The sequence below is a fragment of the Panthera uncia genome, chromosome X (genome assembly GCF_023721935.1).
Source record: "Panthera uncia isolate 11264 chromosome X, Puncia_PCG_1.0, whole genome shotgun sequence".
Taxonomy (NCBI): domain Eukaryota; kingdom Metazoa; phylum Chordata; class Mammalia; order Carnivora; family Felidae; genus Panthera; species Panthera uncia.
In genome coordinates this window covers 74111212-74133191 of record NC_064817.1, presented here as the reverse complement: position 1 = coordinate 74133191, position 21980 = coordinate 74111212, and the positions used below count along the sequence as shown (strand labels likewise).

Below are 21980 nucleotides of genomic sequence, written 5' to 3'. Positions count from 1 at the left end.
TATGTTAGGGCCTGTTTACCCCTAGCTGCTTTCAGAATTTTCTCTTATCCTTGTATTTTGCCAGTTTCAGTATGATATGTCATGCAGAAGATCGAGAGTGTTATGCTAAGTGAAATAGGTCATACAGATAAAGACAGATACCATATGTTTTCACTCTTACGTGGATCCTGAGAAACTTAACAGAAGATCATGGGGGAGGGGAAGGAAAAAAAAAGGTTAGAGTGGGAGAGAGCCAAAGCATAAGAGACTGTTAAAAACTGAGACAAACTGAGGGTTGATGGGGGGTGGGAGGGAGGGGAGGGTGGGTGATGGGTATTAAGGAGGGCACCTGTTGGGACGAGCACTGGGTGTTGTATGGAAACCAATTTGACAATAAATTTCATATATAAAATAAATAAATAAACAAACAAACAAAAAGATTCAAATTAAAATACACAAGAGGGGTGTGTTCAAACGTTTCACAAAAATTAAAAGATGGGTGGAAGTACATTCATTTCCAGGTGAATCTAGCTACCTTTGGCCACTGTAGCAGCAGATGGAATTTGGCTGGAGAGGAAAGAGAGTTTACAAATTCTTATCCCTGTTTAGGAAAATACACAATAATATACTACTGAGTCCATATGAGAGAGATAAGCCCATAATCACAACCATAAATTAAAACAATTATTCCCCTTTCATTTTGAAAGCAATTAGCTTTCCAGAAAATTTAAGGTACTTATTACAGTCTGATGAATACCGTGTCGGTTAATGTAGTTACAAATGCACAATGTCTGCTCATATTAGAGTGGTGTCATGCACCTGACATATAGGATTCCAACCATTTATTCCTGAATTGAGGGTTTATAAAAGAAGCAGGTGGTTGTGGGAGCTTAACTACCAACACTACCATGCCTGTAAATTTTTGACATATAATTAAAACTACCAAGGAAAATTTATTGCTGCATAATAATTGCTTGTCCTAACTTATTCCACATCCCAATGTCTAAAGGAAGCCTGGTAACTTCATATTGTCATTAAAAAATCAACTGAAACTGACCTTATCTCTTACTGGCCTGCAGAGATCACCCAAGAAGAAATGCGCAGAAGAGCTGATTATATTGTGCAGGAGAAGAGACAAGCAAAAGTGATTGAAATTTCTATAGAGAACATCATCAGTACTTGCTTAGGACAATTTTGCATATAAATAGGGCATAAATGGTTTGTGTTCAATTTGTTCTCCAGTTGTTAAAGAATAATCAAGGACAGACCACATAGTAATCTTCTGTTTCTAGCTTCCCTAATGCAAACCTCAATCTTATCAATCAATACATGTGTATGGCTGTCCCAGACATAAAATATAATTTCCATAAATAAAAAGAAAACAAAAAAAACCTATGTAATTAACTTAGGTATATGCTTTATCATAAAATTCACATTTAGTGATGAAAAAAAGATGACACTAAATGCCTTAAAGGGGCATCTGGGTGGCTCAGTTGGTTAAGTGTCTGACTTCGGCTCAAGTCATGATCTCACAGGTTGTGGGTTTGAGCCCTGCATAGGGCTTTGTGCTGACAGCTCAGACCTTGGAGCCTGCTTCACATCCTGTCTCCCCCGCCCCCGCCCCCCGCCGCTTACATTCTGTTGCTCTCTCTCAAAAATAAACATTTTTTTAAAACAATGTCTTAAAAATTAATAGCATTTTAGAGCTCAATGACATCTGGCTTCTACACCATTCTCACCCCAACCCCTAAACACACTCTTCTAAAACTATTTTTGCTAAAGTCACTAATGAATTCCTAATAGTTAAATCCAATGGATCCTTTCCATTCCTTATTTTACTGGTTCTCTTGACTACACATGATGCTACTTGGCACTTTCTCTGTGAAAAGTAGTAACACGGTAGTTTTTTTTCTCCTCACACCTCCATAACCAACCTATTCATGCTCTTTTTCATGTGTTCCAGCTTACAAACTAGTCCCATAAATTGGTGGCTTTCAACTTTTGTGGCACATTAAAATCACCACAAAAATTCATATATATTTTTCACTTTATTTATTTTGGAGAGAGAGAGAGAGAGAGAGAGAGAGAGAGAGAACGGCAGAAAGAATCCCAAGCAGGCTCCATGCTCAGCACAGAGTCCCATGCGGGCCTTGATCTCATGACCCTGGGTTCATGACCTGAACCCAAATCAAGAGTCAGATGCTCAACTGACTGAGCCAACCCAGGCACCCTCACCTGATAACTTTTAAAACATACCACTGCCCAGGCTCTGACTCCACAGATTTGTATTTAATTGGTTCATAGAGGAACTGGATGTGGCTATTTCTTAGAAGTTCCTCAAAGTGATTCCAGTGTGTCGCCAGGGGTGAGAATCAGTGCCACAAATGTTTTTTTTTCTCCAGATTATCTTACCCACTCTTGTATATTTATCTATGACCTGAATCTGAATGTTGATCAATTCTCCAAGATCCCTATTATTTATCTTTTAGTTACTGCCAAGAGGTACCAGGCTAACTAACACTACTGAGAACAGTAAGTGGCTTGCCTAAGGATTATTTGATTTGCTACTTCTTCACCTCTTCCTTTCCTCATCTTGAGAAAATCATATATATACTATGACCCACCCACTCCTGACTTTAATCACTTGCAAACCAGTTAATTCTAAAGTTGACAAAGATTTTCTGCAGATGGCCTCATCCTTTTTGTCTCTCTCCCCACATCTCCCCAGCTTTTACCCAGTTAACTTAAGAATACCTTTCTTTAACCTCCAATCTATTCTCTCTTTGTATGAGGCCACAAATGTCTTTCATTTTAACTTATGAGACTAGGCTCTCTGCATTAGATGACTATGAATCACATATCACACAATAAATGAGAAAGTGCTTTGCTAACTCTGTAAAAGCACTAGGCATGCTAAAATATTTGAACTATATCACATAGTATATGTTCAATAAATACAATTAAGAGGGGAAAAGTCCACATATTTGTAAATGAAACTAGACATACTAATTTATGATTGGCAACCTTCAAGACGCTTGTAAGTATCTAGAGTTTCCTGTCAGAATTTCTAGAAGAGACACAATTTATCTTTTCACTCTCTACTAATCTCTACAAAAGATATTCATTTTTTAATCCAGTAGAACCTTGCTCTTGACTTTCACTGTTTCACTGAAACTGCTTGGGAAAAGGACAACAGTCACCTGCTATTTGACAAAATCATTGGTCTATTTTCAGCCATCACTTTACTTAACTTCCTTCAGAATGTGCCCCTGTTGACTTTCTCCATTCTGAAATTCTGTCTACCCTCAGTATTCCAGGTGTCATGTTTTTGCTGCTTCTCTTGTTTCCTTTCTAACTGCTTTTCCCCTCAATGTCCTTTGCTGATTCCTCTATTTGCCTCTTCAAAACTGGGATTCGCATATACTCTATTCATGGCCTATTTACCTCTCATTGGACATACTCTTCCTGGGTGATCCCAAGGTTTTGATAACAGTATATATATAAATGTCCCCCAAATCTGTTATTTCGATCCTCAAACCCTCTTGCTTTTGTGTGTGTGTGTGTGTGTGTGTGTGTGTGTGAGTGTGTGTAATCCTCTACTTAAAAAGCTCTTCTAGTTCTTTGTTGCAACAAATTTTCCATTATTGCCACAGTACCCTTCCCTAGCTCCATTGCATGTATTTGCCATTTTCTTTATCTGAAATGGTTATCCCTCCTGTTCTCCTCCAAGTAAGTTACTATTCATCCATCAAAACACAATTCAAAAAATTTTTTTAATATTTATTTATTTTTGAGAGAGATCGTACGAGCAGGGGAGGAGCAGAAAGGGTGATATAGAATCCGAAGCAGGCTCCAGGCCCTGAGCTGTCAGCACAGAGCCCAACGTGGGGCTCGAACTCACCAACTATGAGATCATGACCTGAGCCGAAGCCGGACGCTCAACAGACTGAGCCACCCAGGTGCCTCCATCAAAACACAATTCAAATGATACTTTCATTGTGAAGGATTTCTTAAATTCTCTAGGCATCTAGTTGCTCTTTCAGCACTCTCTGCATATGTATAACAACATTTATATTGTGTATGTATCTGTCTTCCCCACAAGACTGTGAATACTTGAAGTTAAGACCCATGCTTTATCCATTTTTACACTCCAGGGCCCTAGCACTATTGCCTGGCCCATAGTATTTGATTAATAAGTGTCATTTGGGTGAATGCCACGTTTTTGTTTATTTGCTTGCATTATGTCATCTTTTATTATGCAATCTTTTGAATTGCACATTGCAATATAATTACTACAGACAAAATGGAGTTTAATTGGCTAGTCCAAGATTTGAACACTTACAAAATAGAAGACTGAAGAACCTCATGAGAAAGAACTCATCCTAAGGGAGAAAGAAGTAAGCAGCTTGGTATGAATGACCAGCTTGACCCTCTAATAATAAAAACAAACAAACAAACAAACAAACACAAAACCCCAACAGAACTTGGTCATCAAAAGATGAGGATGATACTGAGCGCTACATGGGATGTGTCATGGGCTTGTTTTTGGGCCTTGCTATATGGGGCCAAATCCTATAGAGATCAAGAGGGATGTAAAAAATTTGAAAGCTGTTTCTCTCAAAATGTAACATTTTAAGGAACAAGCTAGTGCTGCTTGGTACACTGGTTAAGTGCTTTGTCACTTAAAGGAAGAGAGGTGTTTCCCCCTGCTTTGTCACTGACCACTGTCAAACTCTGGCATCACGAAGGCATTAAAGTGCCCAGTGCTAGAGCAAATAGCAGGCATGGAAATACATGTTATTATTAGAGGTAGAGGTAGAAGAAAAGTGGTGGGTGACTGTGTTTGTGAAATTTCCCCTTGAGAAACTCTAGGAATGCTGCAGAGATCCCTTATGGACAGTTGAGGTCCTGGATATGTATATGAAAACAAGAACCAGGAAAATGTGGGTTTTGTTATTTATGTGAGGTAGACAGCCCCAGGAAAATGTGGGATTTGGGTTTTGTTTTGTTGTAAAGGTATTTTCCCTAATACCTAGAGTTTGGTTTCTTTTTCCTTCTGTGTTTTTCTTTTTTAATCAGTTCCTTGTCCCCTATCTGTTGTCAAAGGGTAAGTTTTACCTTCTCATTTATATTGTTATCTTGCTGATCTATAAAACTATAACTGTGTGTCCCGTTTCTTTTTCCTTTTTTTCAAATTTCATTTTCTTGGTTGCCCTGTGAAGTTCTGAAACCTAATTACATTTATTCTGTTTCTTGGCTTCATTTCTTCATAATGCTTCTCTTATATGTTTTTTTTTAAATGTCTAGAAGTATATACCAAAATCTAGTAATAGCCAAAATAGCTGTTAGATATCTATTGCTAATAAGACTGTTTATATTTACTTCTAGTGGGCAAAGAATGAATAACTCAAGTTGGTTGAGAGAAGACAAGCCATTTCTGAGTGTCTACAGGTATTCAGTAATGAAACAGATGTGGCACTGTGTATTTGTATTTTAAGTGTGTTTTTCACTCCTGCAATGTTTTTCTCCGTGTATTTTTTTTCCAAAGCTTACCTTTGATGTTATAATGACAAATTCAGGAATACTTATGGGTAATTCTTTCCAAAGTGGTTGTAACTATGGAAATTATCATCTGGAGTGCTAACAAAGGCTATAACAAAGATGGTCCAGAAAGGTTCAGCAAAATTCATAAGGGATAGATACATACTAGGTTATTGAGGAAAAGTGAGATGTTCCTTTCACCCACCAAACTCCTAGACATCACAGTCTATATTCCAGGGATGCAAACCTGAGAGGCAAAGGAGTGGGGGTGGGGAAACTTACTCTAACTCCTGCACTGTACAATGACTTGGTTCCTATCTCATTATAGCACATATAAAATCATATTGCAATTTTATCACACAGCTACACACATGTTTTCCCAAAGGTATCTGAGCTCCTTGAGGCAAGTGTCCTGATTGGTGGTACATCCTCAGTACTTAACCAATACATGACACTGAGGAATCATTCGATACAATTGTTCATTTGTCAAATGAATACTATTAATCCCTGTAGTCTCACTATCTAGTCACTGCTTAGTTCCTGCATTCTGGTTTCCAGTTCCATACAAATATTGAAAATAAGCTCTTAAAAAGTTGATAGAAAGGTCCCAAATGGCAAATCATTGGTCTTTATCTTTTTTATTCCACCATAGCATACGTCATTGTTGAAAATGCCCACCTTTTCTGCTTTCTCAATACTTCCCTTTTCCTTTGCTCCTAGAACAATGTTTTGATTCTCCTCCCACTTGCCCAAATACTATTTCTCTCTCTTCTTTGCTAGTTCTACTTTTAGCATCCAACTGAGGGCATTTTCAAAGTTCTGTTTTGGATCCTTTTCTCTTAATGGTCACTCTAACAATCCCTTCCATTTCTGTACTATAACCAGAAATCTCACAAACTCAATAATCTTGTGATGAAATCTATACCTATATTTCCAAGAAACTTCTGGACATCTTGACCTCAATGCTCTGCTGTCACTTTCAGTTTCATGTTCCTAAAACTTACTTTATCTTCCATCACCACTCCTTTTCCTGATCTTAACAGTTTTCTTTCATAACTTAACTGTCTTTCCAGCTATTCAAACTCAAAACCCTAGGATTATCCTTGACATGTAGCTACTCCTCGTCCCCTAAATTATCTCTTTTGATTATGACAGTAGAATCATAATTCATCACTCACATTTCTATAGATTAAATGTCCTAATATATTGCTTTGATCATGTTCCTCCACTGCTTAAAAACCTTCAGTATATCCCCATTGCAGAAAGAATTATATGCTAACACCTCAGACTCTTATTCAAGTACTCTATGTTGTGGCACCAACCTACTTTTCCAGAATTATCTCCATACTTCTATACATTATACAGTCTACTTTCTTACTAGGTGTACTATTTGCTATGCTCCCAAAGTGTTTTGCATTTGCTTATTTCTGTATTTTTCTTTTTTTTAAATGTTTATTTTTGAGAGAGAGAGAGAGAGAGAGAGAGAGAGAGAGAGAGGAAGGATGAGCAGGGAAGGGACAGAGAGAGAGAGGGACACACAGAATCAGAAGCAGGCTTCAGGCTCAGAGCTGTCAGCCCAGAACCTGCTGTGGGGTTCGAACTCACGAACCATGAGATTATGACCTGAGCTGAAGTCAGACACTCAACTGACTGAGCCACCCAGGCACCTCTCTGTATTTTTCTTAATGACATTTCATTTGCCCACTATCCCTACCTCTAATTCCGACTAATGAAATCCATACTCATCCTTGAAAACCTTTTCTTCCAGAATTCGTTTTCTGATATATCCAATAAAATATATTTTGCTCATCTGAACTCACAAAGTATATTAATACCTCTTGAGTAATCCTTATTATTTTCTTCCTTATTCTGTAATTTTTCTGTACTTTCCATATTACCCACAAGACACAAGGGTCTTATAACTAAGGAAATCTTAATTATTTTTGCATTTTCCTCCATATCTAGCATATGCCTTTCACAGAAGAGATGTACAATAAATTAATGAATACTTAGGGGCTCATTTCCTAACCTCTGAGTTTGGTATTAGCAAAATTTATAATCTGGGTTGATATTCAGATGGTTTGTTCTACTACAACCATAGTGGCTACTTATTGCCTGTGTACATTCTAACTGGTTGGAGCCTGTGCTATACTCATTATCAATATTTTTTTTCATTAGCGTCCCTTTATAATAGTCTCCTTTGAAATATATCTTTTGGGGCCCTTACCTGAAACAACATTCTTAGTATTTGGGCTAGATACAGTATTTGGGAGCTCTGAGTTGCCTAATTTGGTAGCTCCTGGGGAGGGGGCATAGGCTCAGTGTGAAAGATTTATAATTTAGGCAACTAATCATGCCATTTATTAATATTTTGATTTTATAGTGAAGAATATAAGCCATCACCTCATTTTGTTGAAATGCTGAATTGAAAACACTGCAATTAGAAGCACAATTGTAGATCTCTGTATTTTACATACCATAATTTCCATCTGTAAATTATAATAATGGAGATGGCAAGCAGAGCAGTACATCTTTGCTGTCTGTGGCTGACTCTGATTTCACATTTTTTGGCTATTTCCTCTTATTTTACTTTACTTGATAAAAATAGTCTTCTTTATAATTTGATTTTTCTGATTTTATCTCATCATGTTGAAATGGAGATTAGAAAGGAGCAAGGATGTTGGTGTTGACCAGGGAAAGTATAACAATATAAAGTCAATGGGGCATTGAAAAGGAACCAAATAAGGTACCCAAGAAAGTGACAACAAAAGGAGGTCAGCATGAAAATATGATCTAATTAGGAAGTCAGAAACAAAGAGGGAATCTGGGGAAATCCCCAGTTCTGTTGATTTTAGAAAGAGGCAAGCAGGCAGGAAAATTTTTGGCAGACTTGCCAACTCTGTGCCATCCTCCCCATCTCCTTTGTTTGAACTTTGATGCTCAAGATGTTTTACCAATCACTGCCACTGTCTGCTTCTAGTTTCTTTTTACTGCTGTACATTTGCATTGGCTGTAGTTACTTGAAATGTCTGCCAGGACTAGATGCGCTGATATTTTTCACCCTGTGTGTTCATGGAGGCATTCTAGCTACAAACCAAAGGAGGCCCCAATTTAGATTACTTGGAATGAGTACTGTAAAATTATGCAGTTTGTGAATCTACTGTTGGTATTTCACAGTTGATGACACTGTATCCCTTGAGTACCAAACTCACAGAAATCCCATGGAATGATCTCTCTCTTTCTCAGTACAATCTCTCTAGAGTCAGTATGAGATGTGAGACTAATCAGACAGGGGCCTTAGCAAATATATTTTAAAAATAAACAGCCTAGAAATATAATGCAGTTCTCTTATGGCACAGAATAACATGCTTATACTTATCAGCTGCTTAGCAGAGAACTGAATCAATAAAAAAAGTTATTTCAGTTTGCTTTTTTACTATTAATGCTTTGAGAGTTCAAGAAAGAACAGGGAAGGTTTCTATTTTCCTTAAGAGGTAGAAGGGGTCTCTGATAGCATGATAGGACTTTCTCATTTTACAGATAAAGACTGAGGATAGATGGAATGGCTGCTTCATAGGTACAGATTAGTAGTGCTCCTAGTATTCTTCTTTGCAGCATTACCTTAAAAATTAATATGAATATACAAATAGAGATTTTACTTTTCTTTCCTCCAGTCTTTCACTCTTTTTGTAGGCCATCTCCAATGTCTTTATATCCATCAAAATTCACCCAAATGCAAAAAAGATGAACATAACTTATATTCTTGTCTTCCTCCATAAATTTCATCATTAGCACAAGCTTTCCCGACAGCTCTGTACTGGGCTCCACTTCCTTTTACTGGTTTGTTGGAGTATCGTGGTTTGAAAGAACTACCACTTTCCATTCTGAAGACATATTTTCCAGCCCAAATACAAAATATTTTTTGAATTTCAGGCTATTCAAGTCAAATCTTATTAATCTAAATTAAGTAGAATTTACATATTTACTATTAATTTTCCTTTTTCCATTTACTTCTCCATATAGCTCCATAGCCCATGAAGAGGACTTTTAAAATTAAAACACCTAATTTCTTCTTCTTCCAAAAAAGATATAAATTAAAAATATAGAAATTTCTTTAAAGGAGGTGGATAGCTCAGCTTGGATTATTCTGAAAGGAACTATTACTTCCTCAGCCATAGGGTATGAACAGAGAAAACAGACAACTTTCTAGTACTATTTGAGTGAGGAAGGCTATTTGGCTTGTTTTTTTGTTTTTCTTCCCCTGAGATCAATTTTCATAATCTGGTTTTACTACTAATTAAAAATACATGAAAAAGGGGTTCAGATGCTTTCAGACTTTTGAGGATCTTAGATTATCTGTTCTTCTCCTCTCTTTATTAACATGGAGAATGGAGAATGGATTGTACTACAGAGCCAAAATAACCTCTAGAAAGAAGCATTGTTTCAGTTTCCCTAACCTGTGAATAGGCAATGTGACATCCCTAGGGCCACTTACTTTTAGTAATTTAATTTCATTTATGGTTTTAAGCCACATTCCACCCAAACCACATGCACATAAAATAACAATTAAAATATTTAATATGAAACACAGCTGAGTCCTTGTTTCTGAAAATTCTTGCAAAGTCTTTAGTTATTTGAAGACACTTTTACCAAGTTGAAACTTGTGATCACATAGACATAGAAGACTGTTGAGACTTTTTCACACATGAACTGAGATCAACTGTTAAAAAATATTCATAGGGAAGGTTTTTCAGAGAGTGGTATTTGGCTAAGAACATTCACATTTTATAATACCATGTAGGCTAGAATTGATTTTTACCTTGATTCCTTGGAATTCGCTTTCTGCGGTCTCGGAATGCTGCACCTGATTGTAGGGCTTCTAGAAGATTATCCATTACTCCAGTCTCATCACCCTCTGGAAGGGAAAGGAGAAATCAGAATTAATCTTGGGGCAATTAAAGTTAAACCACAGGAAAATAAAGGGAAAAACTCCTGTCAGATTTACATAATATCCTTAAATTAAAGACATATATCTGTTTAAGCATAATGGATCCTGTCAGTTTCTGGCCCCATAGACTACTTTGTTTATTATGCACCATTAAGCAAAATTCATGCCAATCCCACTGTTCTTTCAACTTAAGGACCTTGTCTTGTGTATTATTGATGACACACTCAGTATGCAAATAAACAGTAGCTGATCAGCTACTGCTGCCTTCCTGTTAAGATTCTTTTAAGACATTTCTAAGCAAGAAACCATGGACCTGGCTTAATGCAATCAATGTGCAGGGCGTGACTTGATGAAGCGGAGCTACACAAGGTTAAATACTGATTGTATTAATACTTTCAGCATTCAACCGTCATCTGCTATTATCTCAAAAGACACTATTTTCAAAACACATTTGCATTCAATTCTACCTAATCTATATCCTTTACCCGTTTCAAAATGCTGACATTGTACAAAGAAAAGGTGGCCAAATCATTTGAAACCCTGCAGTTTATATTTGAGAGACGTTAGCCAGAGTCTCATCATCCCTTTTAGAATGCCATTGTGTTTCTAATTTTTTCTTATGGGAAAGAACTGTTATGATTCCATGAGCTGGGTATTCAAAAGATGTACATGGGAATTCCTAATGGAAATGCACTTAAAACATTTTACCCTACTCTTATCTTTGACAATTCTGGCTGTCAAAACCCCTTTTAAGATTTATGAGAGCATTTGCCTCAAGGTGTTTATTGCCAGGAACTCTTCTACACTGTGGACAATCCACAGTGAGCTGAGGTCCATCTTCCCATTGGGCCTAGCTGATGATAAAAAGGATCCTAACTAACTGGTTAATTTGAGTGGTAGCTAAATGGGTGGGTCTGGCATAGAGGACATTTGTAGGCAGAAGGGTTAAGAGAAGAAGGCAGGAGTGAGGGGAAAAAAAACTGTTGCTGATGCTAAAGTTAAATGTAAATCCTACTTTGTTTAAAGAATGACTATAGGGTGTCAGATCACAGAAAAAAAATCTCTTATAGGGCAAGAACAAGCTAAAACCTTTTTTGATTATGCCCTTTATTTGACTTGAGATTTCTTCGATGTTACATCAATCATTTCTTCTTTTAAAGTGAATTCACTAGGACATAATATTAAATAAAAAACAAAGGGAAACACGGAGGTTCTTGGGTCTAATATTTGGTAAAAACAGAAAAAATAAAAGGAAAATAGAACCCCAATGATTAAGCATGGGAAGGGGATTATGCACATTTAGGAATATTAAAGCTGCAGACACATCCAAACTGTCACCTGCTCTCTATAACAGAAAGAAAAGAGGAACTGAAAGTAGTTTGGCACGGCTAGAATGTACCTGGGAGAATTACATTTTATGCAGTAAGCACTTTACATTTGTTGTATCTTTTAAATTTTTAAAAATGTTTTTGTTTATTTTTGAAGTAGATCGAGAGAGAGAGAGAGAGAGAGAGCACATGAGCGGAGGAGGAGAGAGAGAGAGAGACACAGAATTTGAAGCAGGCTCCAGGTTCTAAGTGGTCAGCACAGAGCTGACGTGGGGCTCCAACTCACGAGCTGTGAGATCATGACCTGAGCCAAAGTTGGACGCTTAACAGACTGAGCCACCCAGGCGCCCCTACATTTGTTGTATCTTTTAATCCAACTACACATTGAAATAGGTTTTATTTCTGTTTTTCAGCTGGGGATACTGAAACATAGAGTTAAAGCATCTTGTTCCAGATCACACAGCTGGCATGTGGAGGGGCCTACGTATGAACCCAAGTCAGTCTGACACCAAGACCAGCCCTCTTTGTATGCAGTTAGCAGAAGACAAAATGGAGTAGGCATATGGTGACCAGATGGTAAAAGATCATAATTCTATGATATGGGTTTGAGTACTATCCTGTAAGTCAACACTCTCCCATAGAGATATATAATGCAGGCCAAAAATGTGAGCTGCATAATTTTAAACTTTCTAGTAGCCATATTTAAAACATTAAAAACAGATGAAATTAATTTTGATATGTTAAATAAATGTTTAACTCAATATATATAAAATCATTTGTTTTTTACATTCTTTTTATCAGATTAAGTCTCAGAAATTGAGTGTGTTTTTATTTTGGCACATTTAACTTCAGATTAGCTACATTTCAAGTGCTTATTATTTTTATGTAGCTAGTGGCTGCTCTATTGGGAAACATAAGCAATAGGAAGTGACTTGATCAGACTTACATTTTAGAAAGACTTATCAGACAGCACTGTGGAAGATGACTTAGAGGTTGGCATTAATAGAAGGAAGGGAAATGGTCAGGAGTATAGTATAAATGAACTGAGCTAAAGTGATAGGAGAGTGAATGGAGAGGGTGGATACCTTGAAGGTATTAATATAGTTAATAAGACCTGGCTGAGAAATAAACAGGTTTGAGAAAATATGATTATTTTTTGAAGAATATTTAGGTAGAGATATCCAGTAAGCAGTTGAAAATATGAGGCTGAAACCCGGGAGTGAAGTCTGGGCTGAAGCTAAAGATTTGAATACCTTTGGAAGATGCATGAGATCACCCTGAGATACTATATGAAAAGAGAAGAGAGCATACGATGCAATTCCTGAGAACCCCAATTTTTATAAAGCAGTCAGGAGAAGTAGAATTTCAGAGAAGACAAAAAAAGAATTTCTAGAGATATAGAAGTACAACCAGAAGAGAACCATAGTATAACTGAATTTCATGTATTCTTATAAAAATAGTCATTATAAATACTATGTAGAAAAATAAATACATGTATAAAAGTGAAAAAAGCAGACTACAAAACAGTATTTATATGTGATTTTACATAAATAATGTGCAAACATTAAAAAAATATAACAATGATAAGGAGGCCATTTCATTAGAATTCTTCAATGTGATTATATTGTATATATACTAAAAAGATGGAACAAATATGATATAGAGAGGAATTAAAAATAAATCCCTTTACTTAATTAATGGTTGCCATCTGACAACACCTGTCAAAATACTATGCTAGATTACCATTTCTAAGCTTTTCTTTTTTTTTTCATTATTGTTTCTCTCCTCCCCCTGAGGAGCCTTTTTAGATATTTTTTTCCTCATCCCTCCAACATTTAAATATAATACAACAGATGTACAGCATATCTGTTTATATAGTGTAACCCTTTGGGGGCCCACAAACAATTGTAATATCTAAGCTTTTTCTCTGCCCACCTCCCCAAGAACCAATATTTATCCACTTGGAGGTGATATACTATCTCTGCTGAGAAGGCATGTGCTAAGTGGTTCTTAAAAAAAAAAAAAGAAAGAAAGAAAAGAAAAGAAAAGAAAAGAAAAGAAAAAGAAGGCCAGGTCTCTGTAAATATCATTGATATATTAAAAGAAATAAATGTAGGTTTCAGTCTACTATTACTTTTTCATTTGCTCCATAACTTTTCATAGAGTTGAGAGATTTTCCTGAAATACCTAACCTGAAGGAATGAAGGGTTTATAAATATATCATAGAACTGATTTACATTTCAGTTACTCTTCCTAAAACAAAATGGAAGCTAACATGATCATCTGAAAGACATTATCCTTCATTTTAAATGAATTTCAGTGAAATTTGGTATGTGATTGAGTTGTGTGAAGTTGATAATTCACTTAGAATTTCCAAGTTCATAGAACCATTAATTCTTACTTAGATGTGATTTGTAATGAGTAGCTGTTTTTATTTTCTATTTCTTGGTCTATGAGGTCAAATTCAGGAAAAAAAGTGTCTTTTTTTTCCATTGGAAAGGAAAATAGTTTTATTGAATTGCATAGAAAACTGTGTTTTCTTACATCTTTCAATACTTATTTACTGAGTGAATGAATATCAAGGAAAAAATTGGTAATGCTTTTTGGCCACTAAAATGGTAATATATGGGCATGTCTGGAAGTAACAATTCAGAGGCAAGTTTCTGACATTTGATCCTGAAATTAGATCACAGACAGTATTAAGGAGCTAGCTAGGCAGGTTACATGCAGTCCAGTGGGGCTCTATGTGAGCTACATATCTTTGGGTAAAATGAAAGGCATGCACTGTACCTTCTATTTCATGTTTCCAACAGTGTTGGTCATGCAGTGGATACAGAATGCCTGCTGACCTCAAATTTTCATCGTCAACATTTACCTGTGTTGTGTTGACTTAATTTCCCCAAGAAGAGTTTGGAGATGCCATAGATTAATATTAGCCCTAGATAAACTAAGTTATCTCTGGTACACCTTTGTGCAAGACTATTCCCCAGTGGCTAGCACAAACTTATTTAGAGGCAGTTCTCTGTGGGCTTCTCACATTTATGTGCATTTTATGAGCACAAGCATTGATGACCTTTCTTCTGGACTATCTTTTTATAGTGAACAGCCTTGAAAGATATAGTGTCTCTCTTCAGAGCAGAGGGTAGGTCTGTTTGTTTTGAGGACAGATTATATTTCCCTCTAGGGTAAATGTCAGGCAGTTTGCTTTCATTTTATTATAAAGGATTTGGGTTCCCTAAAACCAGGTTCCTCAGAAGTAATATAAAGCCATTGTGTGCATAGCATCCACCTGAGCTCACCTTGGCATCACCATGGGGGAGTTGGAAGGCAAGAGAAAGCAATATGAACATGAAGCTCACACTGCTGGCTGTACCATGAATGACAGAATTCTTTGTCTCTGACCCAGGAGCCTAGTTTCTTATGTAAGCATTCCTAAAACTATGGCAGCCTGACTTGTTACCATACAATTGGGGTAAAATCTCTGCCCCTTCAAAGTTTTTCAAAGTGCTCTGAGGGGCACCTGGGTGACTCAGTCAGTTATGCGGGTTAAGCATCATACTTTGGATAAGGTCATGATCTCCTGGTTAATGAGTCCAAGCCCCATGTCAGGCTCTGTGCCGACAGCTCTGAGTCTGGAGCCTTCTTGGGATTCTGTGTACCCCTCTCTTTCTGTCCCTCTCCCAGTCACACTCTGTCTCTCTGCCTCTGTCTCTCAAAAATAAATAAACATTAAAAAAAGAAAATGCTCTGAAATCTCCTTTCTTTTTATCAAACATTTTAAATTACGATATCCCTTATTTTTCTAAGAACCTAACACTTAGTGCCTTGGACATTCCCATTGCCTAAGACCCAACTCCAGTTCATTACTCCTCAAAAATGACTAAACTAAAGCCAACATTATAAAAATTATTTCCTAAGATCCTAACATCATGGGAATATGGCTTTAATTCACTATTATAGCCTCCTTGAATTCTCAATTGTATAATTAAGGCTTTCTGGAAAAGCTGAGCTGCTCAAAAGTTGAAGAAGTTATCAAAAACAAATCAGTATAAAATGACCCAAAAGAAACAAAAGACTTCTTACTGAGGGTAGGACCCTGCCATGTGAGCCAATACTTACAGAGACTATATAATTTGAAAACTTTTTTTAATGTTTTTATTTTTATTTTTGAGAAAGAATGAGAGAGAGTGAGTGAGCATGAGTAGGGGAGGGGCAGAGAGAGGGAGACACAGAATCCAAAGCAGGCTCCAGGCTCTGAGCTGTCACCACAGAGCCTGACACGGGGCTTGAACCCACGAGCTGTGAGATCATGACCTGAGCTGAAGTCGGATGCTCAACCGACTGAGCCACCCAGGCACCCCAAGACTATATAATTTTTTTAAAATAAAGCTATGTTCTCTGTGGGCCTAGAAGAGTTGGGGAAGACTCATGGAAGAATGAGGGCTTATGTTAAGCCTCTGAAAACATTACATTAAAAAAAGGTTGAAGAATGACTGGTTTGAAGACACTAAAATCTAGATGTATTAACTCCTAGCACACACTCATGTGCTCACTTGCTTGCTCTGTGTGTGTGTGTGTGTGTGTGTGTGTGTGTGTAAGTTTATAAATATTGTGATGCATAGATCTTAAGTATACACTTTGATGAATTCTAACAAGTACCTACACCCTGATGAATTCTAACAAGTACCTATACCCGTGTAAGTACTACCACAAGCAAGATATTGAAACTTTCTATTACCCCGAGAAAATTCCCTCTTGCCTCCACCACTAAGAGGCAATATTTACTCTGATTTTTATCATCATATATTGGCTTCACCTGTTCATATCATATAATTTTTAAGAGGGTAAAATGTGTCAAGGTTGTTTTGAATAAGTATAGCTACCTGAAGTCAAACACGCATGGTCTGCATGATAAACCACAGGGAGAACAACACAGTTGAAAGGTATGGGAGTTATAGTTGCATAGGTAAGATCAGAGTAAAGTTCTAGAGGGCTTTGGATATCAAAGTAAGAAATCTGAATGTGCTTCAAGGGACTCTAAAAAGCTAGCAAGATAGTGACACGATAAAGTAACATTTAAGGTCAGCCTCATAGTCGTACACAAAATGGACCAGAGTAGGAGAGAAATCAGTTATACAAAGAATGAAATTTAATTTGTAGTGACAAATATTATTCTATGCATATAATCCTGGGAAAAATTTTGGTATTATTAGTGAAGGACTAAATAGAAAAATAAAATTGGTTTTGTTAGCAAGGTCATGAGCAGTAGTAAATGGAAGTTGTCAGTGTAAGAAGGCAGTGATAAGTAGAGTACAAGAAAAATCAATGTTAGATTCAATCTTTTTCACACTATCTGTTATTGTCCAGATTCAGACCACACTGCAAGATGGGTTTGTAGATGGTACAAAATTATAAGACTTCTCACCTAAGAAAAAAGAAAGAAACAAAATTCCTTCTCTGGGATCTAAAGAAAAAAAAAATGAAGGCCCAAGGCTAAAAAACATCTCTTATAATTCAACAAAATAAGAGGTAATAGACTTAGTAAATGGCAAATACAGTATGGTGAAAATAACACAATGTGCTACAGGACCATAATATCTACATGTAAGAGTAATACTAATACCACACATAAGTTAGAAATACAGTCAAATCATTTGGCAAGGCACTGTATCAACAGATATGATAAAACCTTGGCAACTTGTATTGAAGTCTACAAACATCTGGAAAGCCTATACCTGATGTGAGATTTTTGTTAGTTTGTGGTTTAGTTGGAAGTGAGTGAAGAATGAAGAAAGTGGTGACTTGGAAAATCAACAGATGGTAACTAAGATAATAGTCTATGAAGTTATTTATGGCAATGAAAAGTATTTAAGAAAATCAAGATACTACTTCAAAGAGATTAAAAGAGGGCATACATAGAATGTATAAAGTTTTACAGAAAATAATGAAGGCAGATGTTCCTGGCAAAAAGAAGAAAACTTTTAAGAGGGAAAAAGGACACAGGAGCTCAGAAGAAATTACCAGAAACCACAGGATGAGTTAGGGGCAGTGTAGTAATTACATTACATGGCACTTGAAACTTTGTAAAACAAACAGAAAAATGTTATGCTCCCAGGTTGAGGCCTAGCACAGTGGTACCTACCAAAAAACAAAATTAATCTCAGAGCAACTAAAGATAAAACTACAGGGAAAAATGTTGGTTAGAGAGTTAATTCATTCTGTTATCTCATCTCCTTGCCAGAACAGGTAATTAACAGTTTCCTATAGTGAGGCAAATCATCAGATCATGGATAAACCTCATAGTGAATACTACTCTTCCTTAACAATTTTAAGGTTAATGTTTTAGGTACAATTTATCATGAAATAAATAATGTATTAGGGATCACAAGATAAATGGGCATTCTGCTCCCAAGTGATTAATGGTGAAGGATGAGGCAATTTCTCCACAGGTTTCTACATGGTAGGTGCTACCTAAGTTTATTAGGGTAACTTAACTGGTAAGTTAACTTTTCCTGATGTATGTGTACCTTAAAGAGAAGCTTGTTAACACAAATGAATTAATTTCTACTGGTGGAGTTTTCGTGAAGGAACTTTTTTGGCCAGGGGCACATTTTTGACGGCTTGTCTATGGTAAGATGGATTGATAGTAAATGGAAGTTAAAAAAAAAAAAAAAACAATGTTTATGCATATTCATTTTTTTCTAGTTACCTGTATGTTAAAAGATGAAGAAAATTACACATTCTATAAATAAAGAAACACCCAATAAACCTGAATGTTAGTGCTTACCAGAAAACCTCTATTGATGCCTCTGGTAAAATATCTCACATTCAATATTTTAAATAATTAATATTTCAAAGAAACCTTTGAAACACTGTGTGTATCTTATCAGAATCAATCATTTACTAAGGGCATGGAACACTTGTGAAGGGAAAACTATGCAAAAACAAATTTGGAAGAAGAATAAACTTAAGTCAATTCAAAACCATCCACCAAAGGAAATCTAAGTACTTTCTGAAAAGACAAAAGAAGGCCGGTTTTGGAAGTAGGACTATTAGTAATGTCTGTGATTTATTGAGAGGTTTCCATATGTCAGGCCTGTTTTAAGGGATTTAAGTTGGATCTCCATAACAACTTATTTTCAGGTAAAGAAACTGAGGTATGTTTGTAAGTAACTCATTCAAGGTCACATAGGTGGGAGGTAAGAGAACCAGCATTAGAACCTAAATATGTTTGAGAGAAGGTGTGGGCAAACTATAGTCCTAGTGGTCAAATCCAGTCTACCACCTGTTTTTGAACAACCCACATTCTAAGAATGGTTTTCACCATTTTAAATAGATTTTTTTAAAAGAATATTTGTACTACATGAAAATTTCATAAAATTCAAATTTTAGTCCTTAACCTTTATTGGATGATTGCCATGATCATTCATTATGTACTGTCTATGGCTGCTTTTATGCTACAACAGCAGAGTTGAATAGTTGAGACAGAGACATTTTGGCCTGTGAGGTCTAAAATACTTACTACCTGGCCCTTTACAGAAAAGGTTGGCTCTAGAGTACACATAGTCAATATCAACATCATGCTGGTATAGATACCTGTGGAGCTCACAATTTGCCTCTGAGATGCTGAAGGACCTTGGCAACCTCTATATTAGTAACAAAAGTTCATCAGGGATAGAAGGTAGGAAGGAACACAGTCAATGTCAGCCTTCTTGAAATTGAGATGTCTCTACTTAGAGGACCAAAGCCAAGAATGAGACAGGATAATGAAACAATTAATACATACATTTCTATGTGGCATTACATTTAAGAGTCCTTAAAGTCTAGTTGCAAAACAATAGTTAGAAAAAAAGTAGTTTTTTTCAAAGGTCAGTGGAAGACCTGCTTTCCTAGTGTTGATTTCATGTATAAAAACCAATCTCTGCCTGACATGGAGTAATTAGGCTTCTTTACAGAAGACCCAGCTCTTTATCTATGGACTTTAACTAGAGTGTCATATCAGAATACAATACTGTATAATAAGCCTAACCATTTTATAAGAAATACAAACACAAGACTAGTGATGAAGAGAGGGAAATAAATAGTTTTAGCTTGCAGAACACCATCATGAGGTCAAATGTATACTTGTATTTTCTTTAGTGCCTAGCGCAGGTGCAAGGTAAGTGTGGAATGAAAAGTGACTTTTCAAGAATGGCTCTCATGAGAGTCCAGTCAGGCAGTTATAGCAAATGTTACACACCATGGCAATAATGGCAGCCTACCACCAAGTATAAAAGTTTTGTAAATGAGGGAGCAGGCACTCTTAATTGTTGATGCTGGGAGTATAGGAAACAAGTGGACAATTCCTCAGTTGCTATGCAACGCTCAAATTGTGGTGTTCTTCCTGTGCTTACTAGATTCTTATAGAGGGTCAACTCTCCAGCCAGAAAGGCAGTAACAACCTCACTCCACTTTTTGCAGAGGAACTTAACTGTTGCTTATCAATTTTTAAAGCACAAAGGAGTCTCACCTTGTATATTTGTGTATGTTTCTTTGGCCGCCTGTTTTTGAGTGCCTGGAGAGTGCACATTGTTGCAAATTAATTTCTTCTTATTACAACTACCCTTTTCAAGTTGAGTAGCATATTATAACATTTTTTAACATGGTGATACATTTTTTGAGAGAGAGAGAGTGCATGTGAACAAGTAGGGGGAAAGGGGTAGAAGGAGAGAATCTTAAGCAGGCTCCATGCTTGGCACAGAGGTGGGGCTCTATCTCAGCAAAGATCATGACCTGATCCAAAATCAAGAGTTGGATGCTTAACTGACTGAACCACTTAGGAGCCCCTACCATGGTGATATTTCACACTTCAGCTTTTTTTAAAAAGGCATGTATAAACCAACTGCTTTACTGAAAAGTCTCAATTCAGTAAAAGTATACATATTAAATTGTTTTTTGTTTTTTCTACCACTGTTCCAAGACATGCCATGTCAAATATCCCTTTCATGTCTCTTAATAACATTTGGCAAGATTCCATAATTTTCTGGTTTCAGTTTAAATATCAATTTACATTTGCTGCAAGGGGTTTCATTCCCCCATTGCTGGTTAGTCTTCTAGACCCAAGTACCTGAAGGGGAGAACAGGTGGTATAATCAGTTCCCCCACTCACTCCCTACCATACCTTACTCTCATGGAGTAATTAGATCCACTAATGGGGTGGAGCAAGGAGGCAGAAAAAGGAAAAGAAGGAACTTCTGTTATTTAACTGGCTACTGGTATAATCCTCTTGATGAACATGTTAAATGGCTTATAAGAAACAAAGGTGAGGGGTTAGTGTAAAAATGTACGCATAAGTAAAAAGCAATAGGAAACAGCCTTTAGCACCTCATCAAGAACTGAAACACCAGTCAAGATACGATCATAGCTCTAACCCTCTAGCTACAACAATAGCCCTAGTCATCTGATGTTATTACTCTATTACCTTGATGTCCATTCATTCATACTTACCATGTGCACCTACTCTTATTATTTGTTTTTATTTTCTTTTTTGCCATTTTTGAACTAATTCTCTTTCTTTGTGTCTTTGAGTGCAAATTCCCCAAGAAAATCAAATTGATTCAACCAGTACAGAGTAGACTTTTGCTAGAAGTGTTTATGACAGGCTATCTCTTATGAAATAGACCAGCCTATAGATGGTTGTCCTTGGGTAAAAAATAAATCTCTGGCCCAATTTGAAAGCAGAGGAGGATCATATAGCACAAAACATAGTCAGTAATGCTTAAGAGGCTGCCTATTGCTGCTTGTCTCATAAAAGGAGCTGAATGCATATACTTCTGATATGCATTATCATAACTCAATAGTGTAATTTACATTGATGTTTCAAAATGGGAGAGGGAAGGATTTACCTTTAAGCCTTGATCTAAATCCATCAATAATTTCTAAAGAGGAGTTCAATAATCTGCTCTAGGAGAGAGTCAGTCTGACTCTGAGCATGGCTGGGTACTTTCTCAGTCAACTAGAATAGCTTGGCCACCCTGTAATCTCACTGCTGTCTCCTGATGGAACTGAAACAAGTTGCTGAAAGATAATGATTTAGAAAGTAGACCACAGTGCCGCTGGACAGTGGCCTTTCTTCTTTGGACGGTGAGAAGTGATCAGTTTCAAGGCTTTTAGTTGCTTTCTACGATGTAGATGCCTTAATTCGA

The 21980-nt window shown here is 36.6% G+C and overlaps 1 protein-coding gene across 5 annotated transcripts in view; it reads right to left on the bottom strand.

The window, feature by feature from the left end:
• DIAPH2 (diaphanous related formin 2) overlaps positions 1-21980 on the bottom strand; it is a 974644-nt gene that overhangs the window by 192881 nt on the left and 759783 nt on the right. For 4 of the 5 annotated variants that reach the window (XM_049644714.1, XM_049644715.1, XM_049644712.1 and 1 more), the window contains one exon: positions 10340-10435. In XM_049644714.1, the coding sequence (XP_049500671.1) occupies positions 10340-10435 (96 nt within the window). Of the gene's footprint in view, positions 1-6986; positions 10436-21980 lie in introns of those variants that run through there. The other variant, XM_049644716.1, reaches the window with a different exon arrangement.